Source organism: Ictidomys tridecemlineatus, chromosome 7 (assembly GCF_052094955.1).
Source record: "Ictidomys tridecemlineatus isolate mIctTri1 chromosome 7, mIctTri1.hap1, whole genome shotgun sequence".
Taxonomy (NCBI): domain Eukaryota; kingdom Metazoa; phylum Chordata; class Mammalia; order Rodentia; family Sciuridae; genus Ictidomys; species Ictidomys tridecemlineatus.
The window spans coordinates 133,860,112-133,886,976 of record NC_135483.1 but is presented as its reverse complement, the minus strand read 5'-3'; the positions used below and the strand labels follow the sequence as shown (position 1 = coordinate 133,886,976).

General features: G+C 34.4%; 1 protein-coding gene across 4 annotated transcripts in view; it reads left to right on the top strand.

Moving 5' to 3' along the window:
- The window catches only part of Grb14 (growth factor receptor bound protein 14), a 113,260-nt gene extending 107,306 nt beyond the window's left edge, over positions 1–5,954 (top strand). For all 4 annotated transcript variants that reach the window (XM_040294396.2, XM_005315729.5, XM_021728820.3 and 1 more), the window contains 5 exons: positions 1,482–1,598; positions 1,689–1,761; positions 1,913–2,000; positions 4,240–4,333; positions 5,583–5,954. In XM_040294396.2, coding sequence (XP_040150330.1) covers positions 1,482–1,598; positions 1,689–1,761; positions 1,913–2,000; positions 4,240–4,333; positions 5,583–5,729 — 519 coding nt within the window. In that variant the 3' untranslated portion in view covers positions 5,730–5,954. The remainder of the gene's footprint in view (positions 1–1,481; positions 1,599–1,688; positions 1,762–1,912; positions 2,001–4,239; positions 4,334–5,582) is intronic.
- Positions 5,955–26,865: the final 20,911 nt, after the last annotated feature.

Here is a 26,865-nt window from a genome sequence, read left to right as displayed (position 1 = left end):
TTGAAGAGAAAATAACAGATGCTAATAAAATGGGATGTGTGAGGCAGTGATAAAGAAACCTAAATTTTTTTTCTTGAGGATAATGTTTTGTTTGAAACCCACATTTGACTATAGTATCTTTTCCAAAGGTCAAGAGAGAGAGAGAGTGTGTGTGTGAAAGCCACAAGTCTCCAGATGCAGGTTTGCTCATAATTTACCAGTGTAATTTCACTTTGGGTTTTGTTCTTTTATTAATTATTGAATAATAAGTGATACACACCTCCATTTAGTTTTTTTTTATTTTGCTTAGTTTTAAGTTATCTTCCTAGTGTATAAGACATGTGAGACTCTTGACTAGAGCGTTTGGCAATTTTCTCTTTTTTTAGTACTCACAACTCATTGTGGGATAGCATGTAGTAAATGTTGTCTACTGAATGGCAGGTGGTGGATGAAAAATTAATAGTTTACCTGTTTCTTGAAAGATGATTGCAAAATAGGACATCAGAAAAAAGAAAATAAAAATAAGATTTAGGATTTATATGTTTTACTTTCCCATTAGAGACTATGAATATAAGAAGTAATAAGCAAAAACATTGACTTTATCATTGTTTTGATTATATTTGTTTAAATATGTCTTTTCATGTCTGTGCTTCTGTCATTCAGAGTTGTTTTTGCAGCACTAACTTGGCCACCCATCTCTTCAAAAAGGGAAAAGTGTTTATATAGTACATCATAAATTTTAAAAAAAATATTTTTTAGTTGTTGATAGACCTTTATTTATTTGTATGCTGTGCTGAAAATCAAACCCAGTGCCTCACACAAGCCAGGCAAGTTCGCTACTGCTGAGCCACAGCCCCAACCCCATCATAAAAATTTTAATATGAAATCTAATATTATGTATTATTATTCTGCTAAATTTCATTTTCCAAATAAAATGAAACTTGACATGATAAGCTTTCAAAACACATATTCCAATTTGCTCCTTTATAAAACATGAGTGCTATTTCTAAGAAGATGTGTATCAATCTAAGTTATAGCTTTTACATATTTTGAATCATAAAATCGTGGCTTCAGAGTTGGTGGATTTGACATAAAAGTTTAATACAGAGATGAGTTCAGAAGTGGTAGTTCTTTAAAGCCAGTAGGATGGGTTATTTCTTCCTCAATTGGAGTTTTGCCATATTAGGAGATAATGTTAAAAAGACGTTTGTTTTAGGAGAAAGACATGCTTTCTTTCAAAGATTTTCATCACATTACTTAGCACTTAATTCAGTTATCCTAACAAATAGCCATGGAACTTATTTAGCAATTTTCTCCATAGCATCACTTTATATTGAATATGTACTTTTAACTTTTTAATTTCCTGATAGCCACTTTGAGAATCCCAGTCTCAAATTGAAGCATATTGCCAGCAAAGCAGTGAACGATTACTTTTGAAGATTTTCATGACTTGCAAGTGTTTTCTGGTTTTGTTTTGTTTTTCAAAAATTTTTTTTTTCCAGAGAAGTATATCAGAGAACTCCCTGGTAGCAATGGACTTCTCAGGTCAGAAAAGCAGAGTTATAGAAAATCCCACGGAAGCTCTTTCAGTTGCAGTTGAAGAAGGACTTGCTTGGAGGGTACTCATAATTTCACTTTCTTGAAAGAATTTTTAATTTGAGTTTGTTTCACCCCCAAAACTGAGATTTGTTTTCCCCTTCCTTGCTCAGAAAAAAGGATGTTTGCGCCTGGGCAGTCACGGTAGCCCCACTGCCTCCTCACAGACCTCTGCCACAAACATGGGTATGTCTGCTCCTAGCCATGGTCACTGAGCTGATGGGCAGCTTGACATGACTTTAGTGACATGTGGTCACTAAGTGATGGGGGGCATATATGTAGTGAAATCGAAGTCACTGCAAGCAAACCTTTGTATTCATTCATTTTATTTCTTAAGCCATCCATCGGTCCCAGCCATGGTTTCACCACAAGATTTCCAGAGATGAAGCTCAGCGATTGATTATTCAGCAAGGACTTGTGGATGGGTAAGTTTGAAACTTTTAGTGTTGAGTAGAATTTGGGTTTGGATTTTGGATTTGGTTTGGATTTTGCCAGTAAATAATAATCATTTATTCAGTACACACCAAGTGTTTTTAATTTTGGCTTATCATAACACAGAAATGACTTTGTTCTGTAAGAGTGGCTATCACTGAATTCTAGCAATATCTGTATAATACCTAGTACACAGAGTGTGCTTAGTATTTGTGTATAAATTAACAGAGAATAGGATTCTTTGTTCTTGACTACGAGCACTAATGTTATCCATTCTGTGCCAATTCTAGCATTTTAGATATTAATTCATGAGAGAAAAAAAACTAACCTTGTTTTTGGGTAATCAATGTTTTAATTTGAACAAGTAATTAATATGATTCTAAAATATGATTTACATTATGACATTATCCTTATACATTGTAAATCTTTTTAGGTATAATGCAGGGTGTATTAAGTAGAAAGCTTTTTTTCTTGTATATTTTGAATGTTTGCTTTTATTTCTGTTTACATCCCTATTGCTTTTCTCTAAATATTAACAGCTTAAAATATGAATATATTAAAATATTACTTTTTGATGGTTTTTTTGTGTTATCTTTTAATGGGATACCATGGAGTACACAAGAGAAGCATAAAATATTTTATAAGAGATTTATAATCTGAAGGATTTTATTCTCACATTACTCAGTTTCAGGTACTTTAATACTGCTAAGTTCCTTCCCAAATGCAGTACAATGAGTACATTTTATTGAGGATTGGATGAAAAATGAAACCGTTGTCAGTTTAAACAAGTGGAGAAGGAATCTTTTATCTTCAAAGGTTGACTTAAGATGATGACAAGGGTTTGAGGAGATTTAATACTGACATTTGGGTAAAAATGCATCTTCACAAGGAAGATTATTAATAACAAGTCAGCATTTCACCAGACTCTAAATAAGAAAGGATTTTAATATGCTTCTCTGCTTGGAGCATAGTCTTTTTTTTGGATATAAATTTGAACAGTGATCAGAGTTACAATCCAATGAGGTCAGGAAAAGAAAAAAAAAGAATGATTTAAATGTTTTAGAAGATTATAATTCCCTTTATTTATGAATTTGTAACCCGGAGAAAATAATTAATTGTACAGAGTAATCATGCCTATTTCTATTATTTTGGTATTCCTTTGGAAAGTTGTGAAGATGTCAGGTGGTCCACCAGGTGGTAGTGGTGATCTGCTTGGGAGGGGGAAGAATTACTGCTTAATTTTCCCGTGAAATGCCCTTTGTCCTGTCTCCCAATGATGTAATGTCAGAGTCTCACAAATAAAATGGATAATTTCATCAGACATCTGTGATGCCTCAGATTTGGCTGCCTCTTTGCCCAGGCACAGTGAGATTAGTATTGGAGTCACCAGTGGGGACCACTTACACAGTGTGTTTGCCAGTAATTAATACAAAACTGGCTTTTCACTGCATTGCCAGTAAATAAGAATCCATGCCCGGCAGCCTTTTTCTCTGAGACCATTAGGCCACGTCTTCTTTTTGTAACCTGACATTAATAGAGGCTTTCCCACTGCATTCTTGAAGGTTAAAGTGCATGTTGGGTATATTTTTTTTAACTTGAAACATTTTTACTTAAACATTTAATAAACAATTTAAAGATGGATTTTAAGGATATAATCATTTCTTATTTTCTGTCGTGTAACAGTAGAAGCCAGAATCAAAAGAAGAAAGCAGACCAAGTGTAGAAAAGGGGGTAAAAAATGATTTTACTCTAAATCATTATGTCCTTTCAGGGGCCTATCATGACCCATAAACTAACTTCCTAACTAACCATACACACACACACACACACACACACACACACACACACACACTCATCCCTTATTCTTTCTCATCCCTTATTCTTTCTGGTAGTTACATGTGAATACCCAATTTCCCAGTGGAAAAAGGACAACATGAACTGTTGATGCCAACAGAATGTTATGCTGGGTATTGTAAGCAAACAATGTCACAAATAGACTGTGTATTTATCCTATTAAAATTACATTAGCACTGATGACAGTTTTGTAGTATGAGATTATGTTGTAACATATCATTCACCAAGTTGAATAATCATACCCACTGAATACACAGTTAAGGAGATCCCAGCTACAGCTTTTATGAGTACACGTCCTGGGTTTGTTACATGCTATGTTTCTATGAGATCTGTGAGTAAATGTAGAAACATATTGAAATTCTTCCTCTCTCTCTTTAGAGTTTTCTTGGTGCGGGATAGTCAGAGTAACCCCAAAACTTTCGTCCTGTCAATGAGTCATGGACAAAAAATAAAGCACTTTCAAATTATACCAGTAAGTAATTTGTGATTTCACATTCGTATATTAGATATGATCTTAATGCATAAGCTTTTGGAAACTTTGTTTTTCTGTTGTTCCTTTTATTAAATATAATGTGGGAGCTTGTGCTTTGACCAGAGTTAAGTTTGGCAGAAATGGTTTTATGAGCCTGAATTAATATAAGAAATACAGGAATTGTAAAAATTAAATTTATCTTTTTTCCACGAAATATGATTTAGCAATATTGTATAGACCCCATGCCACCTATTGTTAAAAGGCCACTAAAGATTCTTTTTTTCTGAGTTCTAACCATTCCTTAAAAAAACATTATTTTAAAACCCTTTCTCTTCTCTTTTCTCAAAGACATTCTTTGCTATTATTGTTGCTAGTTTTTGTTCATTTGTTTTAAATTATTTGTATAGAAACACAGGAACTGTGAAATTGGTGGACATTTAAATAATCCTGGGAACATTTTTAAAATATCTGTGACTCTAGTTTTGGCTGGCTCAATTTGCTTTGGGATTTTGGGGTTTTTTTTGCTTCTGCTGTTGTGTGTCAACATGTGCACATATGTACATATGTGCGTGCATATTGGATTCAGGCAGAGTAAAACAGATTCAGTCTACTTTCAGGAAGGTCTTATTTAAATTACTGGTGCTTTCCTTTGAATTGCCTCTTTTTGAAATCATCCAAAGGCCATATAGAGTACCAACCCTGCTTCTTTGATTATTTGATCAGTGTCCCCAGCAAGTATGAGCATTTAATGCTAGAAGATTTCAACACCAAACAAAAAAATTCAACTGACATTCCATTAGCATAATATTTTATTGCTTCAGAATGAATTTACTGATAAAAATTATATGAATAGTCATTTTTTAGTATACTGAGGCATTAAGTAGACAATGTTTAGAAATAGAAATTAATTTCTATACACGGAAGCATTAAAATCTCCTGTCTACTTTTACACTGATTGCTCTCTGTTCATTGACTCAAAATAGTTAAACTATCCTAACTCAACAGAACTCTGGGAGAATTAGATGTAGAGAAAGTGGAGGCATGTCTCTTATCCAAGGATCAGATGATACTTCTTTTAAATATAAATGAAGTTAAAAAAAAGAAGTGGACATGCCATGCTGTTCTCTGCACAGTCCTTAGTTTTATAAACTTGTCAATTTTGGCATGAAGACATAGCTTGCAGTGGAGCAACCATCATTCTTCTGGATTCTTTACTCTCTTTATCAGCTTGTTGCTTTTCCTCTTGCAGGTGGAAGATGATGGTGAAATGTTCCACACTCTAGATGATGGCCATACTAGATTTACGGATCTAATCCAGCTGGTGGAGTTCTACCAACTCAACAAGGGTGTTCTTCCTTGCAAGTTGAAACATTATTGTTCTAGGATTGCTCTATAGCTGAACCAGAAGTGATGTGTTAAACTGTTGAAGAAAAAAGACTCAAGGGGGAAAAAATTAAAAAGAGAGCATAAATAAGGGTAAAAGCATACTGTGGTGAAAGGAATATTTCACCTGCAAGTTATAAAAAATAGTTCGTGCATTGCAAATAAGCAAAAACTTGGATTGGCATTACAATCATCATTTAAAATTTGTAAGTTGAAATTAAACCTTAGGAAACAATGACTTGGAGTGTTCTTGTGTGGTTTCATATTACTGTATTTTCTTCAAATATGCATATTTCAAACATTTATCTGCTCCTTTTTAAAATATGAGAGCCCTAGAATTCTCAAACACCAAATATGAAGAAGAAATCAGGTTTCAGAATGATTTTTTGCAAACTGAATTCCAGTTATACTACTTTTTCAATATTAAGAAGCATGACAAAATCTTTAGTTATTAATTAAAAGAAACTATACATGACTTGTTAATAAAACTAAAAACAATTTCGAATTGTATGTTCTCTGGTTTTATTATAGTCAAAAGATCAAATCATACTTTGTAGTAGAGCTTAAAATTATTTTGAAGTAAATTGGTTTTTTGTCTAGAAAACTTTCATTAAATTCATTGAATTACTAACTGTACCATAAAAATCTATACTAGTATTGTACATATTGGTGGCACATTGTTAATTGTACTTTTTTCATTTCTTAATAATTGGCTGAGATTATATGTTTTTAAGAAAATGATCAAAATATTGAAAAATTTTTGATAATTTGCACACACTTTATGATATATAAACTATGATAACATAACATTGTCACCTTAATATTTCATGTTTAACTCATGCTCTTTCAGAACATTCATTAGATCCTTTCATTAGGAATTCAGTAAACCAATCAAAATAGGTAGAAAGAAAGATTCAAGATCTATGAGGATCCTAATAGGTAAATCTTTTTTCTTCTCTTTGTACCCTTTTTAGTTTTTTAGCATGGCAACATCAATATGGAAGCCAAAGATTTTGAAAACTTGAGACAGTAACCTCCCTGTTACCACTCCAAGACAATCTGGGATGTTTTCACTTTTTAGTTTTGTTTGGTTGGTTGGGTTTTGACATTGTTGTTTTTGTTGTTGTTGTTCTATGATTCTTGTTCCCAGTTTGGAGGGAAGAATAATCATTGTTCTTTAAAAAAAGAGGAGAAACAAAACATCAAGTAAACCTCATTGTTATACAAAATATTGCCCATTCCCTCTAACTGAGCCTTGTAACAATCTTGTGGGAAAGATAGGTTTTTTTTTAATCAATATTTCAAAACTGCATAATTCACTTTTAGATTACAAACTATACATTTTTGTTAACAAAGAATAAAACACGTTCATGAAATGTGAATAAAATCAATCATCACTAAAAAAGAATTATTTATTCGATTTTTAATATTCACTTCACTTCTCTGTGCAAATGTAACTCCTAAAACAATGAAACTTAGAACATTAATCTACTGTTATAAATTACAGGTCAGGGGGCTGGGGTTGTGGCTCAGTGGAAGATTGCTTGCCTAGCATGTGTGAGGTACTGGGTTCGATTCACAGCACCACATATAAACAAATAAATGAAAAATGGTCCACCAACAACTAATGAAAAATTTTAAAAAAATAAATAAATTATTGGTCAGGTGTCCACAAACCCTGAAAAACACAGCACTTGCTGGTGGAATAGTGGGACGCAATCACACCTGCCCCTTTTAAACTTTCATCATGGGCCTGGATATTTCTGATTTATTTCCAACTTACAGAAATATTCTGTGTTATGAATTATATATTTCTCATGATATCTCCATTTCAAACAAATATCATAAAATGTAATATTTAAAATACTAAATTCTTATTATTTGATCAATTTGTGCTTGTATTTGTTATTTGTGTTTCTAACCTCATTGCTAATCTAAAGTTACTATTGGGGAGCTCAGATTTTATATGAAATTGCTTACTTTAATTTTAAATCAAAAGTCAAAATTACTGAGGAAAGGAGTGTTTTAGTCAGCTTTTTTTACTGCTACAACCAAAAGACTTGACAAGAGCAATTAGAGGAGGAAAAGTTTATTTGGGGGCTCACAGTTTCAGAGGTCTCAGTCCATAGACAGCTGACTCCATTCTTTAGTGTCTGAGATGAGGCACAACACCATGGCAGAAGTGTGTGGTGGAGGAAAGCCATGGCCACCAGGAAGCGGACAGAGAGCAAGCTCTCCTCACCAGGGATAAAATATCAACCCTAAAGGCACATCCCCAGGTACCCACCTCCTCCAACCACACCTTACCTGACTATGGTTAATCCCTGTCAGTGGATTGATGCAGTAGATTAGTTGAAGACTCTCATAACCCAATCATTTCACTCTAAATTTCTTGCATTGTTTCACACATGAGCCTTTGGGAGACACCTAATATCTAAACCACAACACGGGGGGAAATTATTGTTTTCTTAATTTCTTTTAAAAAGGGGTACTGACCTCTGTGTGGCTGTGTGTGTGTGTGTGTGTGTGTGTGTGTGTGTGTAAATTTACTATGATGTTAAATCTTAGAATATCAGACACATTCACAGGCACTCCAGTGTTGAAATGCATTCCCCAGAACATGTAAATTACCTTTGGAATCCTTTCCATTGTGATTTAGCCATGTTATATTATTTTGCCCCAGTCTGGATGGGAATGATGACAGATTAGCTCTGTTTTCTTCTACTTACGTTCATATGTGGGAGTTGGCATGCCTCACTCTCTCAGAAAGAAGGGAGTGCCGCAGCCATCCAATCCTTGATGTTCTTTTTTATTTCCATATATTGAAGGAATAAGTAATTATTTTGAAACATTTGGAAGAACTAATCAAACAAGATTAAAATTATTAGGAGTGCTGTAATTTGAAATGATTACTTGTTTCATCACCTGTATTAGATAGTTCCGATTTATATGAGTAGACTTTTATTTTACTCTGTTTCAGGGTGCTCAGCATCAATTAATCCGTGGGGTCTCTGTCTTTTGAACACCAATAAGGACAACTCTACTCGTGGTGGTTGTATTCTGGTCTGCAGATCAGACTGTTCCCTGGATCCTAATTACCCTGAGGGGGAATGATTGTCATTGGCAAAGGTTACAGCTTGGCATTCCAAACTGGCTTTACTGATTTAAAGCTCTTCCATTACCAGGAGTTATGCTTTGTGGTGTCTTGGTTCCATTTGGCGGTCTATTAAAGCCTATGGACCCTTTTGATAGTATGTTTTTAAACATGTAAAGTAAAGTAAATAGAATTTCAAAGCACATGAACTATATAGAGACATAACTATCAATGTGGTGGAAACCCTGTTGTGCTGTGCCTTGCTGTGTCTACTTCTGGCTGTACTGACTCTTGTCCATATAAGTCTTACAATTTTCTGTCCTGTGTTCACTTGGGAATAGATGGGTGATTCACAGTGTTTCTCATCCTACTAGTGCGGCACAGAGTAGTTTTTTTGAAGTGTAGGGTTATTGTAACATTCACTGAACATTCCCTCAGCCAAACCTCCATGTTTACCTCTTATAGAGTGTGTCACCTTGTGCCACTCTTGGATCTCACACTTAGACTTTCTGGGATCTTTTGGAACACTCATAACTGGGGAACTGCTTAGAATGTCTCTAACTGCATATTCCTCAGGTCACAAATTAGAGGTTTTTTTTTTTTTATACATTACTAAAAGGATTTTAGTGATGGCCTAAAGAAAGGCCAACCTTTTGGTGGAGCACATCACAATAATGACCTAAAAGCTCATAGCAGAAATCACTCAAATGAATTTCTCATTGTCATAAATACTTGTTTCTCAGTTGGAGTATCAAGTGTTTAGTTTTTTGCCATGCCAATATCCTTTGTAAGTATAAATAATTCACCACCTTCTAATTCAGAGCCACACAATACACAAGGCCCCCAGAGTTGAGATGATAGCTCTGCCGTCATACTTTGTGGATTTGAATTCTAGCCCATTCTGAGTAGCTTTGTCGTTTAGTCAAGAAGTGTTTTGATTTTTTTTTCCCCCTAGAGGGGACTTCCCCCACCACTACGCACTACTATTTCTATTACCACTACCACTTTTGAAGTTGTCTTGGCAATTAAATGAAATCATTCAAATAAAACATTCAACACATTATCTAGAATCCTAATGTATATTATTATTGCATTAGTCATTGTATGTTTAGGTCCTCCACCTTGCAACATTCTTCTTTCCATGTGGTGCAGTTTTGTGCCACCTCTCGTCTACCCTTCCTGCAGGAGCAATACACTGTACTTTCCATGTTGTGCCTCTGCCCTTGTTTCAGTCATTGTGATGAGTCTGCTTTGATGAAAGTACCCATGAGCACTGCAGCAGTGTCCTGCCATCCATTTGTGGGACTGAGTAGACGTCCAAAGTGTGCCTACCTATACTAGATCCCACAGATGGCCATGGTTTCTTTTACTTGTGGTTAAAAGGATAAATGTATGATTCAGGATTCTTATATATTGTCTTACTTCCTCTCTCTAAATGTAGTTGTTGATATGATGGGAAGTAGAGAAAGTTGAAGACTTTCTTTAGAGTAACTGCCTGGACAGTGTAGGGAAGCTGAAAGAACACTTTCTAGGTGATTGGTTCATCTTGAAGGAATTAGCAAACTTTTATGTGAATGTGCCCTCCTCTGTCTGATTTTTTTTTAACTCTTAATTTTTTATTTGTTCTTATTAGTTATAAATGACAGTAGAATGCATTTTGACACATCATACATAAATGTATAACTTCTGATTCTTCTGGTTGTACATGATTACACTGGTTGTGTAGCCATATATGCATATAGGTTAATAATGTCTGATTTATTCTACTATCCTTCCAACCCTCATACCCACTCCCGTCCCATCACATCCCTCTGCCTAGTCCAAAGTACCTTTAGTCTCCCTGCCCCCATTGTGAATTAGCATCCTCATATCAGAAAAAAATATTCAACCTTTGTTTTTGGGGGATTGACTTATTTCACTTAGCATGATATTTTCTAGCTCCATCCATTTACCTGCAAATTCTATAATTCCATTCTTCTTTAAGGCTGAGTAATACTCCATTGCATATATATGCCATCTTTCTTTATCCATTCATCTGTTGAAGGGTACCTAGGTTTTTTTTTATAGCTTAGCTAATGTGAGCTACTAAAAACATTGATGTGGCTGCGTCACTGTAGTATGCTGATTTTAAGTCCTTTGGGTATAAACCAAGGAATGGGATAGCTGCATCAAATGGTGGTTCCATTTCAAGTTTTCTGAGGAATCTCCATACTGATTTCAGTACTGGCTGCATCAATTTGCAGTCCCAACAGCAGTGTATGAGTGTATTTTTTCCCCACATCCTCGCCAACATTTATTGTTGCTTGTATTCTTGATGATTGCCATTCTGACTGGAGTGAGATGAAATCTCAGTGTAGTTTTGATTTGTATTTCTCTAATTGCTAGAGATGTTGAACATTTTTTCATATATTTATTGATCAGTTGTATTTTTTCTTCTATGAAGTGTCTATTCAATTCCTTAGCCCATTTATTGATTGGGTTATATTAATTAATTAATTAATCAATTTGATATTAAAGATTTTTTTCCCTAGAGATTAATGCTCTATCTGAGGTTCCTTGGTAAAGATTTTTCCCAGTCTGTAGGCTCTATTCATGTTGATTGTTTCCTTTGCTGTGAAGAAGTTTTTAGTTTGAACCCATCCTGTTTATGAATTCTTGATTTTACTTCTTGTGCTTTAGGAGTCTTGTTAAGGAAGTCAATTCTTAAAAGATATGGTGAAGATATGGGCCTATTTTTTCTTCTGTTAGGCAGAGGTCTCTGTACAAGTGCCTAAGTCTTTGATCCACTTTGGATTAAGTTTTGTACAGGGTGAGAGATAGGGATTGTATTTCATTTTGTTACATGTGGATTTCCAGTTTTCCCAGCACCATTTGTTGAAGAGACTGTCTTTTCTCCAATAAATGTTTTTGACATCTTTGTCTAGTATGAAATAACTGTATTTATGTGGGTTTGTCTCTGTGTCTTCTATTCTGTATGATTGGTCTACACATCTGTTTTGGTGCCAACACCATGCTGTTCTTGTTACTATTGCTCTGTAGTATAGTTTAAGGTCTGATATTGTGATGCCTCTTGCTTCACTCTTCTTGGCAAGGATTGCTTTGCAATTTGGATCTATTTTTTTTTCCAAATGAATTTCATGGTTGTTTTTTCTATTACTATGAAGAACATCATTGGTATTTTAATAGGAATTGCATGAAATTTTTATAGTGCTTTTTGTAGTATGGCCATTTTGGAGATACTAATTCTGCTTTTCCAGGAGCATGGGAGATCTTCCCATCTTCTAGGGTCTTTAATTTCTTTCTTTAGTGTTCTGTAGTTTTCATTGTAGAGGTCTTTCACCACTTTTGTTAGATTGATTCCCAATTATTTTATTTTTTTGAGGCTACTGTGAATGGGGTAGTGATTTATAATTTCATAATTTCTCTTTCAGTAGATTCATCACTTATGTATAGGAATGCATTTGATTTGTGGGTATTGATTTTATATTCTGCTACTTTGCTGAAATCATTTTACTAGTTCTAGAATGTTGTGCTGTATTTTGTCAAATAATTTTTCTGCATTTATTGACATGATCATATGATTCTTATCTTTAAGTCTATTGATGTGATGAATTATATTTATTGATTCCAAATGTTGAACCAACATTGCATCCCTGGGATGAACTCCACTTGATTGTGGGCACTGTCTTTTAAATATATTTTTGTATGCAATTAGTCAGAATTTTATTGAAAGATTTGGCATCTATATTCATCAGAGATATTGGTCTGAAATTTTCTTTCCTTAATGTGTCTTTGTCTGGTTTTGGTATATCAGGATGATACTAACATCAAAGAATGAGTTTGGAAGAGTTCCCTCCTTTTCTACTTCTTGGAATAATTTGAGAAGTATTGGTGTTAATTCTTCACTGAAGGTCTTGTAAAACTCAGCTGAGAATCCATCTAGTCCTGGGCTTTTCTTTATTGGTAGACTTTTGATGGTGTCTTCTATTTAATTACTTGAAATTGGCCTGTTTAAATTGTGTATGTCCTCCTGATTCAGTTTGGATAGGTCATATGTCTCTAGAAATGTGTCAAGTCTTCAAGACTTTCTATTTTATTGGAGTATAAGTTTTCAAAATAGTTCCCAATTATCTTCTATATTTCAGTAATATCTGTCATGATATTTCCTCTTTCATCATAAATTTTAGTAATTTGAGTTTTCTTCTCTTTCTCTTTGTTAGCATTGCTAGGGGTTTATCAGTTTTATTTATTTTTTTCAAACCAACAACTTTCTCTTTTGTCAGTTTTTTGAATTGTTTCTTTTGTTTCAATTTCTTTGATTTCAGTTCAGATTTTAATTACTTCCTGTCTTCTACTGCTTTCAGTATTGGTTGATTCCTCTTTTTCTAGGGCTTTGAAATGTAATGTTAGGTCACTTATTCATTGACTTTCTATTCTTTTAATGAATAAGCTCAATGCAATGAACTTTCCTCTTAGTACTGCCTTCATAGTGTCCCAAAGATTTTGATATGTTGTATCAGTGTTCTCATTTACCTAGTCTAAGTATCATCCCTGATTTCTTCTACTATCCATTCATCATTCAACAGTGTATTATTTAGTCTCTCCAGCTGATTTTATACTCACAGTGGATCCAGATCCCTTTGCAGGCTCCTTTAATGTTAGCAATCTGATTATGAGCTGAAAATGATGTTCTTGCCTTGTGTGCTTGTTATGTTCACTCCAGCATGTATTGAGTGCCTGTTATGTGAAATACACTTTTAGAGATGCAAAATTCAATAACAGTACAGATGTACAAGTGCCTATCCTAGAAGACGGGCTGGGTAAGTGTTCTACTATAAACACAAAGTGAGAGGGACATTGGTTACACTTGCTGAAAGATGGGAGGAGGGAAGTGGCTTTCTGGAAGGCTGCAGGAGTTAGATTTACAAAGCACTGGAGAAAGGACTGTGCAGTGTCATCAAAAGGAGGGGGCAGTGCCAGCCAGCATGGAAAGGACAGAGATTGAATTTAAGAGTTTTTCAGCAAATGATAACTTCATTGTAACTGAAGTGTGTGGAACAGTATAACAGAAAGGAAAGTCATGGCAAATAGAACACAGGCAAGCTCCTGCTGGATGAGGGGGAGTTCCAAAGATAGGCAAAGCAGTTGATACTCCAGTTAAGTAAAACCATAGCCAGGCACTTCAGTATTTTGCCCTGCACACTTCACCTGCTTGGAATTATAAACGAGCTTTATTTAAATTTTTATCTCTGCCCTGCACATCAGAAATTCTCAAAATTATGAATGGATGTGTAAGTTTATTATATCTTAGAAGGAGTCTGATGATCTGGAGTGAGAAGGGCAACCATGGTCTGATGAGTAAGGTGGAGAAGGAAAGCACAGGAGGAGAACCCAGAAGAGAGTTATTGAATTTTCTTGACAATAACCAGAAGAGTCTGCTCCAGAGTCTGGGCATGGAGAGATGTTTTGAGTAGGAGAACTTGTCAGTGATATCACACGCCACTGGATGAGAGGCATGGGGAGGCAGCAAGGAAGGTATAGAAAACAGTACCTTTAGTGTCTAGGAGACCAGGAGAATGGATATTCATGAAAGTGTAATATTGATTTTAACATACCATGAGAATTCTTAGAGCAAGAATTGTTTTTATTTAGAACTTCTTTATATAAGAAGGTGAAGCCTTCAGGCAGATGCTGAAGGGAATAGTTAAGACCCGAGACCTTGTTTTACACAGGAAGTTAGAACTGGGGCATAAAGATGGAGAATGGAGACAGAAACAAAGAGCCCAATAACATGGTAGAAGGTTGAACCTGAGGAGAAAGATGGAAAGATGAACACTGATAGATTAAAGACAGCTCTGGGTGAAGAGCTTGCTTTTTTATGGTACTGGGGACTGATCCCAGGAGTATTTTATCATTGAGCTATATCTTCAGTTCTTTTTGGGGGGGACAGGGCCTAGCTAAATTGCTGAAGCTGGCCTTGAACTTAAAATCCTCCTGAATCAATCCCCAAGGCAAAGAGCTTTCTAAGCAGTGGAAAGAGCATGTGTAAAAAGCCCTGAGGCAAAAAATAACATGTCACATTTGAGGGAAAAAATAAAGATCAGCATCAGTGGGCATGGTGGGTAAAGATGGTAATGAAGATACAGGAAACATTCTAATCTTTTAGGCCATAGAATGGGGTGTGAGCCTAATTCTAATGGTAATGGAATTCCATGAATGGCTTTTAAACAAACAAATGCAAAAGATAAAATAAGATTTCTATTCCTATAAGATCCCTCCTAAAGATTTGTGGGTCATGGATTGAGACTGGGTAAGAGTAGATGTTTCCCATAATGCCATTTATAATAGTGAAAATTTTCAAACCAAATACTTATCGATAGGGTTCATAATGAATTGATCATCTATCTGCTCACACTTATTAGGAAAAATTTCTACTATAATGAGAAAAAACGTGTGTGTGTGTGTGTGTGTGTGTGTGTGTGTGTGTGTGCATGTAAAAGCTCTTTGCCTTGGGAGGTTGATTCAGGAGCATTTAAGTTAAAGGCCAGCTTGTATGTTTGTGTGTGTCCATGCTAGAAATATCTGAACAAAATGATAGAAGTAGTTGGCCTGGCTCTCCCTATCACATAAAATTAGTGGGTTGTAGAGGTGACTTTATAAATTGGTTTATCTTTTCCTTCCATGTAGCTTTCCTATGAATGGGCATGCTGTTTTTAATTAGAAAAAAAAAAAACCCAACCTTTCATTTTAGGAAGAAAGAAAAACTTCCCTATTACAGGATGAAATTATTTAAATTGTTTATTTTCTCTCCCTACTTTTCTAAATTTGACCACATTTGTTAGTAGGCTCTTAATGTGACCTGGCAATCTTTTTGGGGTAAAATGCACATTTGTATATTGCTGTCTTATCCTAACAATCCAGAGTTTGAGCCTGAGCATGTTACTTTTCTGCCAAAATATGGAGATTCATTAGTTTCCATTAATTCTCTATGGATGATGAACATGCATCTTGGCAGGTGCCTGCCTATTCCTTAAGGAAAAGAATCTAAATTTATACTCTCCCCCTAGTCTGTGGTCTTGGTAACTCAAAGGAGCCTAAGAATTTTTGTGCAAAGAGACCTATTTTTAACTTCTGAAGCCAGGCTTCTCCCAGCTTTTCACCTGGGAGGCTTGGTGAAAATTACAAATTGGCTTTAGCGTCAAACTCCCAGTCATCTTCCAGCACCATTACCCTAGATGCACATGCATCCTACACAGGTACTGAGGAGGCTGAGGGTTATTTGAACATGTTTTCAGAAAGGATATTACTTTCTTCTTGCTGCACATTGGATTTTTAACACTTTTCTATAGGAGGAGGGAGTTGCTTATCTGGAATTGCAATCTACTTGGTTAATTTTTAATCCCTTTAGAAAATTTTTTTTTAAAAAATTGTTTTCCTCCACTCTAAGTTCTAGATGCTGTCTCTTCAGTTCTTGTCATCTAATAGCTGCATCCCTTTAATACCTTTTCCTTGGTTTCTCATAGAAAATAGCTTAGCCTTTGTGCTTTCTTGCCCTTGTGTCTCTTACCTCCTCAGTGCTTTTCAAAATTGTACTTACTCCATGTCACAATTATTAACTGAAAGGTTATTAAATCACAGCTTCTGAGTAAGTACCCAAATTCATTGTGCAATAACTCAAATCATCCATGAAGCTTCTGGTTAATTGAGAGCTTTGTTGTGAGATTTAGAGGGATGATGATGGTGATGATGATGATGATGATGATTGGTTAAATATTGCAAGAATGTTGAATGCAGCATTGTGTCCTCCCTGACACCCACAATTTTTCCCAAAACCTTTAGGATATGCTTCCTTAAAACAAATCACATACATAGTACATCTTTATTACAGAAACATTAGGCAACATTGGGAAAAACATCAGCTGTAGTTTCATCACCAGCAGACGATGTGATATTGTTAACATATTAAAATATACAGTGAAAATACACTCTGTACTGTCGTTGAACATTTCATACTAGTTATCCCCCATCTATTTAATCTCATATTTGGGGTGCACCTGATTTTTACTTATAAGCAATCATAAACTATTCCTGTTTTCTATGCCCTGCCTGGAAAATCTGTGGAAATATTTTTGTAAGTTTTAATTGATTAGATGATGAAATATTAGTAAGTGGCATAGTACAAAATACAGTATTTCTGAAGAGTTTGTCCCCCTGATAAACTTGAACCTGCTCTCTAGGTTGTCAGTAATAAGGAATTCAAAACAGCATGAGATCTGCATTGTGCATGAGATTCCAATATTGGAACACTGAAGATAATAGGGTCTATCAGTGCTGTGTTCCTCAAAATGTGGTTTGCTAACCAAATGCACCAAAATTGTCTCTTGAAGATTCTTCTACAGTTATACAAAGAAGCTCAGAAATCTGCATTTGTGTAAGCATTCCAGAAGATTCTAACACCTACTAAACTTTGGAAATTACTGCCTTAGTGCGCCTGACAAGTTCTGTCTATGGCTCATCTTTTCTAAATACTTCACTATTTTCAGAATTATAGTAACAAAGCAATGCACCAAATTTCTGGTAGTGTAAAATGACATTATTGATTTTTTTTCATTGATTAAACAACCAGTAAAGATGCTTCCCCCTCTCACTATATTTAGTTTGTGTCCTTTCAGTCTCATAATGATGTTTGAGTTCCTCTAACTCTGAAGACACAGAATATTTCTCATCTGTTATTGAATTTCAAGGTTTGAGTATGAGACACATGAAGCACTAAATGCAGTGAATGTATAGGTGAATGCAACTGCAGTTGACATGAAGCAAAGGCATAAATATGTAGGGCATACAGATTCTTTTTTACAAGACTTACACTAAAAGTCCAAAGAATCTACACAATATTAAGGGACAGCCAGTGGATGTCACTACTGCGCCATGGATTTGTAGAGCCAAGGTTGTTTTTGCTGTTACCTCTCAGGAATAACTGGCTGGTAGTCTTATACCTTCATGAAATCCAATGTGTTTTTTTTTCCTTTCCTTATAAATTATTGACTGATTCTGTACCAATTAGTTTTACCAGTTGGTAGGTTTGTTATCAAGTTAAGCTTCAAGAGAAGAACCTGGACTCAAATGATTAAAAATTTAGAGCAGTTGATTAAATATGCAGAAAGTCATTGAATCTACTTTTTGAAACTATTATATTGCCTTTTAATGTTCATGATTTGTATAATTAATAAAAAACAAGCTTGAAAGCATGTAAGGAAAATGAGAATTTAAAGAGAGTCAGGCTAAATGCCAAGAAGTAAGAATATTCTTTCATTAGAATATACCCTATAAGAAAGTGAGAGCTGTTTTGTCTTAAAAAATTGATATCATTTTTAGTAAATTTTATGTTATAGAATCCCACAATTTATTTTAGAAATTGTATATTAAATCAGTGAGTGGCCTGAGGGCTAATTAAATACATTTTGTGAATTGTATACTTTTGCCTCCAGTTAAAAACCTTCATTACTCCAGTGAATTTTGCCACTTGAAGGTTTGTTGTGAAGTATAAGCAGTGAAGCATAGATGACCAGATCAAATTGGGGCTGCTGTGGAGATCCCTGGGCTTACAACGAAGCTATTTTTAGTTAATCGTAAATTTAAGAAATTGCACTCAGCAACTCTGACCCCCCAATTCTAAGTTTTAAAATGTGCTTTTCTTTAGATCATGGATTCTTTTCTACTATAAGCATACATTTGGAGTTAGTCCAGGGTTTTTTCATTGTGTGACAGTAGAAAAGACATTTAAAATCCTTACATATCTTTTTTCTTCCCTGTTTTACAGGGCAAATCAAACAATACCAGGAATCATCGTTATTTGGGGTGGAGGGGCTGTGCTAAATGTTCATAGACTCTTTGCTTAGTTTATCTCATTTAATCATTGAAAAAAAATCCTATAAAGGAAGCTGTGTTATTCTAGTGTCACAGAAGAGAAAACAGAAATGCCGAAACTCACTTTCAAATCATGGGGTGACTGATTCAATTGCCTAAGAATTTTTAAAAGGGCTCTGTTCAGTCAATAATGCTGTTGCCATGCTTTCTAAGGCCTTGGTATTGCATTGAATTGCCTCCACGTGCAGTGTGTTGGCTAGGGGTTGGCAGTGCATGCCTCAATGTGAGCACAGAAAGTACCTGCTAAGCCTCTTCCAGAGCCCTTTGAAGTAGGCTCTGTCTCTGCTGACCCATAGCATTGAATCTAGTTACCTACACTTGGAAACTGTGGAGTCAGAACCAGTGGAACATTAACGTTTATACATTAGGCTTTGAAGCATTATCATAGAAGACAGGGAACTGCGGAAGATATTTTCAAACTTAATTTAAAGATGGAAGAACCATAGTGAATATAAATGATTGTTCTAAGGTCATTTCAAGAATCTGGACTTATCCCTAGCATTGACCAGCTTTTCTCATGTAAGGCCCCTGGATACTACTACCTGTTTGAAGCTGATTATTGAGCCTACTTCTGATGTAGAAATTTTTTTTAAATTAATTTCCTAACTATAATATTTGCTCGGTAATATTTAACTATGAGCTCTAATATCATCAGCATGACACAATTACATGTGTAGATAAACATTGTGGATGAATAGCAATAATAAAATGGTTTCAACTAGGTTCAATAAGAAAGTAACAGTGTGCATTATTAGAACAAATATGTTGGTGAAGTAATGTGTTGCCTTTTTCCTTCATATTTGAAGATTTATTTGTTTATGAAATGTTGATGAAGCTGCTTTATTTCGCTATTGCTCAGATGTGCTGTTTTTCAATCGTCTAATGGGGAATCTATCATGTATCTCTTTATCTTTTTATTTAATAAAACTAGGTTATAAGCTCTTTGTGTAGAGGAACCTTGTTGATGAATGTTTCAGTTGGAAGGAATTTGTGGGAAGTACTATGTACGTGAGCAGTGGCATGGATAAAAAAAACCAGAAGTTTTATGCACAGAAAGACAGTTCAAGCCCACTTAATTAACTCTATTACGAAGAGACAAATAATCTCTCTTTACTGTGGTTTTGCTTTTTAGAGAGAATTGTCATAATGATTGAGATAATATATACAAAACATAAGACACTGGACTTGGAATAAAATAGGTCAATAAGTAGTATTTTTAAATTCTTTTATTCATTCTTTCTTTGTGGACACAATAATCCTTCACTAAATTTTGGTGAGGAGGATAAATTATAAAGTACTGCATAAACAAATTTTAAACCTATTTATAGATTTATCATGTCCATTCTTGTCATAATCTTTCATTATCTCATATTCCAAATTTTACAAAGATTTTATTATTGCATTATAATTATACATAGTAGCTAGATTCTTTGTGACACATTCATATATGCACATAACATTATTTGCTCTATTTCATTTCTTAGTATTTCCTCTTTTCCTAACCTCCTCCCTCCCCGATCCCCTTCCTCTACTCTACAAATTATATATATTTATATATATGTGTATATATACACATATATATATATAATTGGATTTAGAAACTTAATACAATTATCATCATAATATATTCATACCTGTATAGAATTAATTTGGTTAATTTTATTCCCCAGTTTTCCCTCTTTCCTCCTCTCCTCCCTCCCCCTTGGTTTCCTACCTCTACTGATCTTCCTTCTATTTTGCTGTCTTCCCCCTCTCTTTTTTTTTTTTTTTAAAAATTCCTCTTTTTTCTCTCTAGCTTCTGCATATGAGAAAAAATTCAACTCTTGGCTTTCTGAATCTGGCTTTATTTTTCTTAGTGTGATATTCTATAGTCCAACCCATTTACCAACAGATTATATAATTTCATTCTTCTTAATGGCTGAATAGAACTTCATAGTGTATATAGATTGCATTGTCTTGATTCATTCAGCTGTTGACAGAAAACTAGGGTGGTTCTATAATTTGGCTATTGTGAATTGTGCTGGTATAAATATCAGAAAGTATGTATCACTATAATATGCTGATTTCAGGTTTTTGGATAAATTTCAAGAAGTGGAATATCTAGTAGACTAGTCTTCTGAGGAATCTCCACAAAATTATTTCCACAGCAGTTGTATCCATTTGAAGTCTCACCAGCAATATGTGTTTCTTTTTCCCCACATCCACGACAGCATTAATTATTATTTATATTCTTGGTTACTATTCTAACTGGGATGAGATGAAATCTCAGTGTAGTTTTGTTTTGCATTTCTTTAATTGTTAAAGATGGACATTTTTTTCATATATTTGTCATTTGCATTTCTTCTTTTGAGAAATACCTGTTTAGTTCATGCATCCATTTATTGATTAGATGTGTGTGTGTGTGTGTGTGTGTGTGTGTGTGTGTGTGTTTAACTTTTTGAGTTCTTTATATATTCTGGATATTACTCCCCTGTCAGAAAGTAGCAGGCAAAGATTTTCTTCCATTCTGCAGGCTGTCTTGAAAACCTCCCCACACCTCTCTGAATTACCCTGTGCTGAACACTGTGCTCTTTCTAGGCAGGCACTAATGCCTCTGCTCACATCCACCCCTGGAAGTCGGTTTTTGTCCGTCAAGTTCTCCTTTGCTATTCACACTCTGGCTCTACTTCAATGAACAACTTAAAATATATCTTTCCCATAAAGCCTTCCAAAAAAAAAAAAAAAAAGATTCACACAGCAAACAGCTCTCTGAAAATTTTACATTTCTTAAGACATGTTCAAGAGTGCCTTGTCAAATTACCATGTGTTTGAAAGAGAATATAAGGTCCCCTTTAGGTAGACTCTTAGGGAATGTATTTCATGTCAGTGTCCTCTCAATGCTACCTAGTAAGGTAGACAAGTAAATATTAGTGGCTATATCTCCAACTAAATCATATCAGGGAGAATATAAAATAATCCTTTTCAAGATTATAGAAATAATTTTGCTTTTTCTCTCTCTACATATTTAATCTTTTCTTTTCTTTTTTTAGGAGTATAAAAATAATTTTAAATCAATTTAGAATATAAGAAAATTTTACAAACTTTTGTCGGTGATTGTTTTTTCAACTTCCATTCATCTGTTCAATATTTATTGAACACTTTCTTCCACTTAGTACTTGTTTTATTTTCCCTAAGGAAATGAAACATAAGAAAGGGAAGATCCTTATTCTCTAAAAACTCATAAAAAATTAGGACAAATCCATTAGAATATAAATATGAAAATAATGTTGGTACAAATATAGGACTCATAAGTTTAATGAAAGCACTCCAAATGGGTAAAGTTAACCTGCTCTTCGCTGTCATTGTTTTCAAAATTAAGATATTGCCCTACATTTCCCCATGAAGATTTTAAGTGGGTCTGTGCCTCTACCTGACATCCATACTTTTCTTTCCTATTTATTGAGTTCAGAAAAATCTTAGTATTTTGATATTCCATGTTGAAACGTTCATAAGTATGAAATTTTTACAGCTTGAAAAGTATTTATTAAAATTAATACTTTTCAAGACATGTTTATAGAGATTTAAGTCTTGGAAGACATGTTCTCCAGGGAAGATGTACCATGTTCATTGCAGAGTAAATTTGGAAGAATATTTGACAATTCTTTCCACACAAAGGCAGTCCAAAATGTACAAGTGATTCTCAACATTCATTGACTGCAAATTTATCTCAGGAACAGCTGGTGATTTTAAAAATGTTTTTTTTTCTATTTTCTGTAGCCATATCAACAGACATTTCATTGAATTATATGTGAAGCCTTGACAAGATTGGTCTTGTAGAAAGTGAGTTAGCTGAAATCTTACAATCTCATGATGTTATGATTGGTCTAAGTGTAGTGAAACTTGAAATTGTGAGCTTAATCAGCCTGAACATTTGTATGAAGCAATGAAATTTAGTAATAAATAATTCCAAGAGGACTTGTTAAACTGGAACATTACTATCAAATTATATATAACATGTTGACAGCTGTACTAATAAATTTGAGAGCTGTGAACAATCACACATAAAATAATGAAGGTCCTTAAAAGGCCCTGCTGCTCTTATTTGAGGGAACAAAAATTGCCATTTGACTTAGTTTTCTTTCTCCATTAAAAAAGGAGAAAGGAGATGGAATGCTTTTGAGAAATGCTTTTTTTTTTCCGAGAAAATTTTGAAAATAAATGCAGTGTGTCTAAATTAGGTGTAATAAAAATATTCCTGAATAAGTTTATCAAATTATCTGTGCTGTCAAAATTAAGGCTACAGATCTAGCTGACTGCAGAAATTTCTTTGAGGTTTTGCCATCTTAACAAATTGATAATAGTGCTTTGGATTTTAGTTATGAACAGTAATGTAAGAAGATTACTTATTCCCCAAATCTTGATTCTGAATGCAAAATTGAATAAACTCATTATAGTTGCTCCACTGAATTTAACAAATTATGAGCCAATAGATAAATATTATGCTTGAGGAGAGATTATGTTATTTTTGCAATTACCAATAGTTTTTTCCAAAATATAAAGGAAGCAGACAAGCTCTGTTAAATTGCCTTGGATTTAAAAATACCTAGTATGCAACTTCTCATAGAGAACTGCCCGTATAGATGATCACAATTTAGCTAAACCAGAAGTGAATCAAATATATTATGGTAGCTATAGTGTAATAAATGAAATGAGTAAAAAGACTCTTCCTAATGTGATTAATTTTAGATGTAATTGTGCAAACTGTAGGCATCACTGAAGATAAACAATATCATCTCCTCAAAAGATCTTTGTAAAAACTCTTTCAAAGTGTGTATGGCACTTTAGCAAATTTTCATTTTCTTATAGTGAATTCAATAAAAAGAAGAGAAAAAAAATGAGAATGAGTTACCTTTCTTTGATTTTTGTATTTTCTCATATCAAATTATGAAAGAGCTAGCATCTATTTGTCAATTGTATCCATCAGCAAAATAAAAGACATCTGACTTGAATTTTCTGAGGAAAAAAAATACTGAAAATATATGTCTTGTTTTTCACTGAAATTCTACACTAAAAACATTGGACTTCAAGCAGTTTTTTCCCCTAATTTTTCTATGTAAATAAAAATGTATCTGCGAAAGATAAAGATATTGAGATCGTTTGTTTTCTTTGCCTTCTTAACCATCATTTGACTTTATCCTTACCTTCTTCCTAGGTGTCCACTCTAGCTGCCCCTTGGCAACCCAGACCTAGGTGGACATCACTAACTGTCCCCAACATTCAATTTTCTCACATGCCTGGCACATGACAGAGAGATTCCCTGGGCTCTGGACCTCCTTTGACAAAAAAAAAAAAAAAAAAAAAAATCTTGATAGTGAAAGGCCTGCTTTTTTACACTTGTTCTCCACCTGACCAATAGACTGAGAAGGTTGCATCTTCTGGATGGCACAGCTGCAAGACAGTGCAACCTCTGTCATCTGTATTCCTTGGTGAAAGGAAGTCCTCCACCCATCTGCTTTGTGCATATGACATGAGCAAGATACATTTTATGTAAAACCAATTAGACTTTTGGAATTATTTTAGGAATCTTCTCCTCTAAGCAAAACCTAGTCCAATCTAATTAATAAATGCCCCGACGCAGGTTATTTTCCACTCCTACACTTTTTATCAAAACTATCTTTATCTTAGCTGGTTGTTTCATTAGATTACAAAGGTGTTTAAGAAATACATTTAAGAAATAAGTCAATTTATGTGAAAATATTACTAGATATACTCCACCTTAGAGGTAGGAAAGAAAGCAATGGGAAGGCAGATGTCAGAGTGTTTCAAGGTAATGCTATTCTTACGCAAGGAAATGAATGTTGGTAGAATATCTTCTATCTCAGCCATAGCTCAGCTATACCTCAGCCATAGCTCCATGCTGATTGGCAGGGGAGAATGAATTCAGAGTGAGAGCCTTTCCCCACTTTTTTCCTGTGGTACCAATGGAATACTAGTGCTTTCTGAAAACATAATCCTTTTCCTGCTAGCTTCTATCTGTGTAAACTCACAATCAGTTTCTTCTTAAATTTTAAATCTAAGATATGCTAAAATTTTTAAAGTATAATTTATTCAAGAAGCAATGTGAAAAATAACCATAGATCTAGTTCAGGGAGGCAAAGCATACAATAACAGAGATATAATATTAACTCCTCAATTATGTAAGAAGCAAAAATATGATATACTTCCTCCAATTCAGTTTTATTTTTCATGACAGATAATTTACCTATCCTCGAGAATTAATAAATAACATTTTGTTATATTTGCTTCATGCTATTTTTTTTAAGTAAAGCATTATAGCCTTCTCTATCCTTTTTTCCCCAAAGGTAATCACTTTCACAAATTTTGTATGTGGTGATCCCTTTTATGGGATCATGGTAATTAAAAATACTTTCTTCTTCTGTTGACTGTCTATATCCTTTGCTCATTTTACTATCTGGCTGTGTTTTAATCACATACAAGAGTTGTACAATCGTGTATTTTAATCCAATTCCTTGTGACACGTGTGTCAATGTTTTTCGTTGTGTGCCTTGTCCCTAAACTTCGTTTTAGTTTTGATCTGGATCTGGCCAAATTAACTCACCCATTCTTTTATGACTCTTAATTGTATAAAATCTTAAGACTACAAATATTTTTATTTTTGTTTTTATATGCAAGTTTCTCTCTCTCTCTTTCTCTCTTTCTCTCTCTCTCTCTCTCTCTCTCTCTCTCTCTCTCTCTCTCTCTCTCTCTCTTTCTTTCTTTATACTGGGGATTGAACTCTGGGTTCAATCCAGACCACTGAATCACATCCCCAGCCCTATTTTGTATTTTATTTAGAGATGGGTCTCACTGAGTAGTGCTTAGTACCTGGCTTTGAACTTGAGATCTTCCTATCTCAGTCTCCTGAGCTGCTCCTGCATGTAGCTCTGCATGTACCACTACACCTGGCTTTTATATATGTTTCAATCTCCTTGAAATATAAATATGTATAACATATATATGTATGTATATGTATGCATATGTGTATAGATACTCATATACACCTATTTGAGTCTGATTTATTATTATTATTATTATTATTATTATTATTATTATCATTTAATATGAACAGCTTTTTCTTTTTGGTGTTGGAGATGGAACCCAGGGCCATGCACATACTAGGCAAGTTCTCTACTACTCAGCTACATCTCCAGCCCAGAAGCCATTTCATGAACAGTTTGGTGATAATGTATTTTCAAAGTCTCTTCTATCATTTAACAAATTCACTTATATTGTGTATTTTTGTTTATGAGATTCTAATTAATTCCCATGAATCAATTTGTCATTTTACAGTCTAAAATATTATATTAATGACCATGGTCTAAAATTAAAAACATTCATTTCTAGTGGAGCAAAATCTGTTTGTTTCTTATTCTTTGCTCAGAAATGTTTTTCAGGTCTTAGAGCTTTGTGCTCCTATATGGAGTTAAGAGTCAGTTTGTCAAGGTATATGAAAAATCCTATTTTGCTTTTGATTGGAATGGCTTTGAATTTATGGGTGCCCATGGCATTTTGACTTGTCCACATAATGCTAATATATTTGAATAAAGAATCAGTACTGCTCTGGCCTTTAAAGCTAAGCAAGTACAAGCAGGAATGCATCACTTCCAAATCTAATGGGACTCTCAAGAAACGTGAACCTGTGTTGAAGGTACTTTAGCAAGAAGAGCAGGTGGTGTTTAAAAATGGAAAAGAATTTGGAGAGGATTCAATTTTAAAAACAGAAATAGAGAATGAGCAAAAAAATGTAACCATGGCAGAGAATGAAATGACATTTTATCAGGTATGTGGATGGGGGAAGCGGTTGGTTGGAAAGAAATCACACAGAGTGCTAGTTGTATTGTTTGAGTCTTCAATGTCCTGAAATTGGAAACTTTTTGAGTGTGTTTCAAAGTGGTAACCCATTCCCGCAAATAACAAATAAATTAGTTTCAAAAACTGTTGCCAAGTTCAAGCTCTAGAATCTGCCAGTTTAAATGGTCTGTGCCAATGCATTCTTGTACACCCCACTTCCCTCTGCCAACTTCATTGCTGATTGGAAACTGATGGATGGCATTGTTCTGTTCCACTGCAGCACTTTATAAATAACATA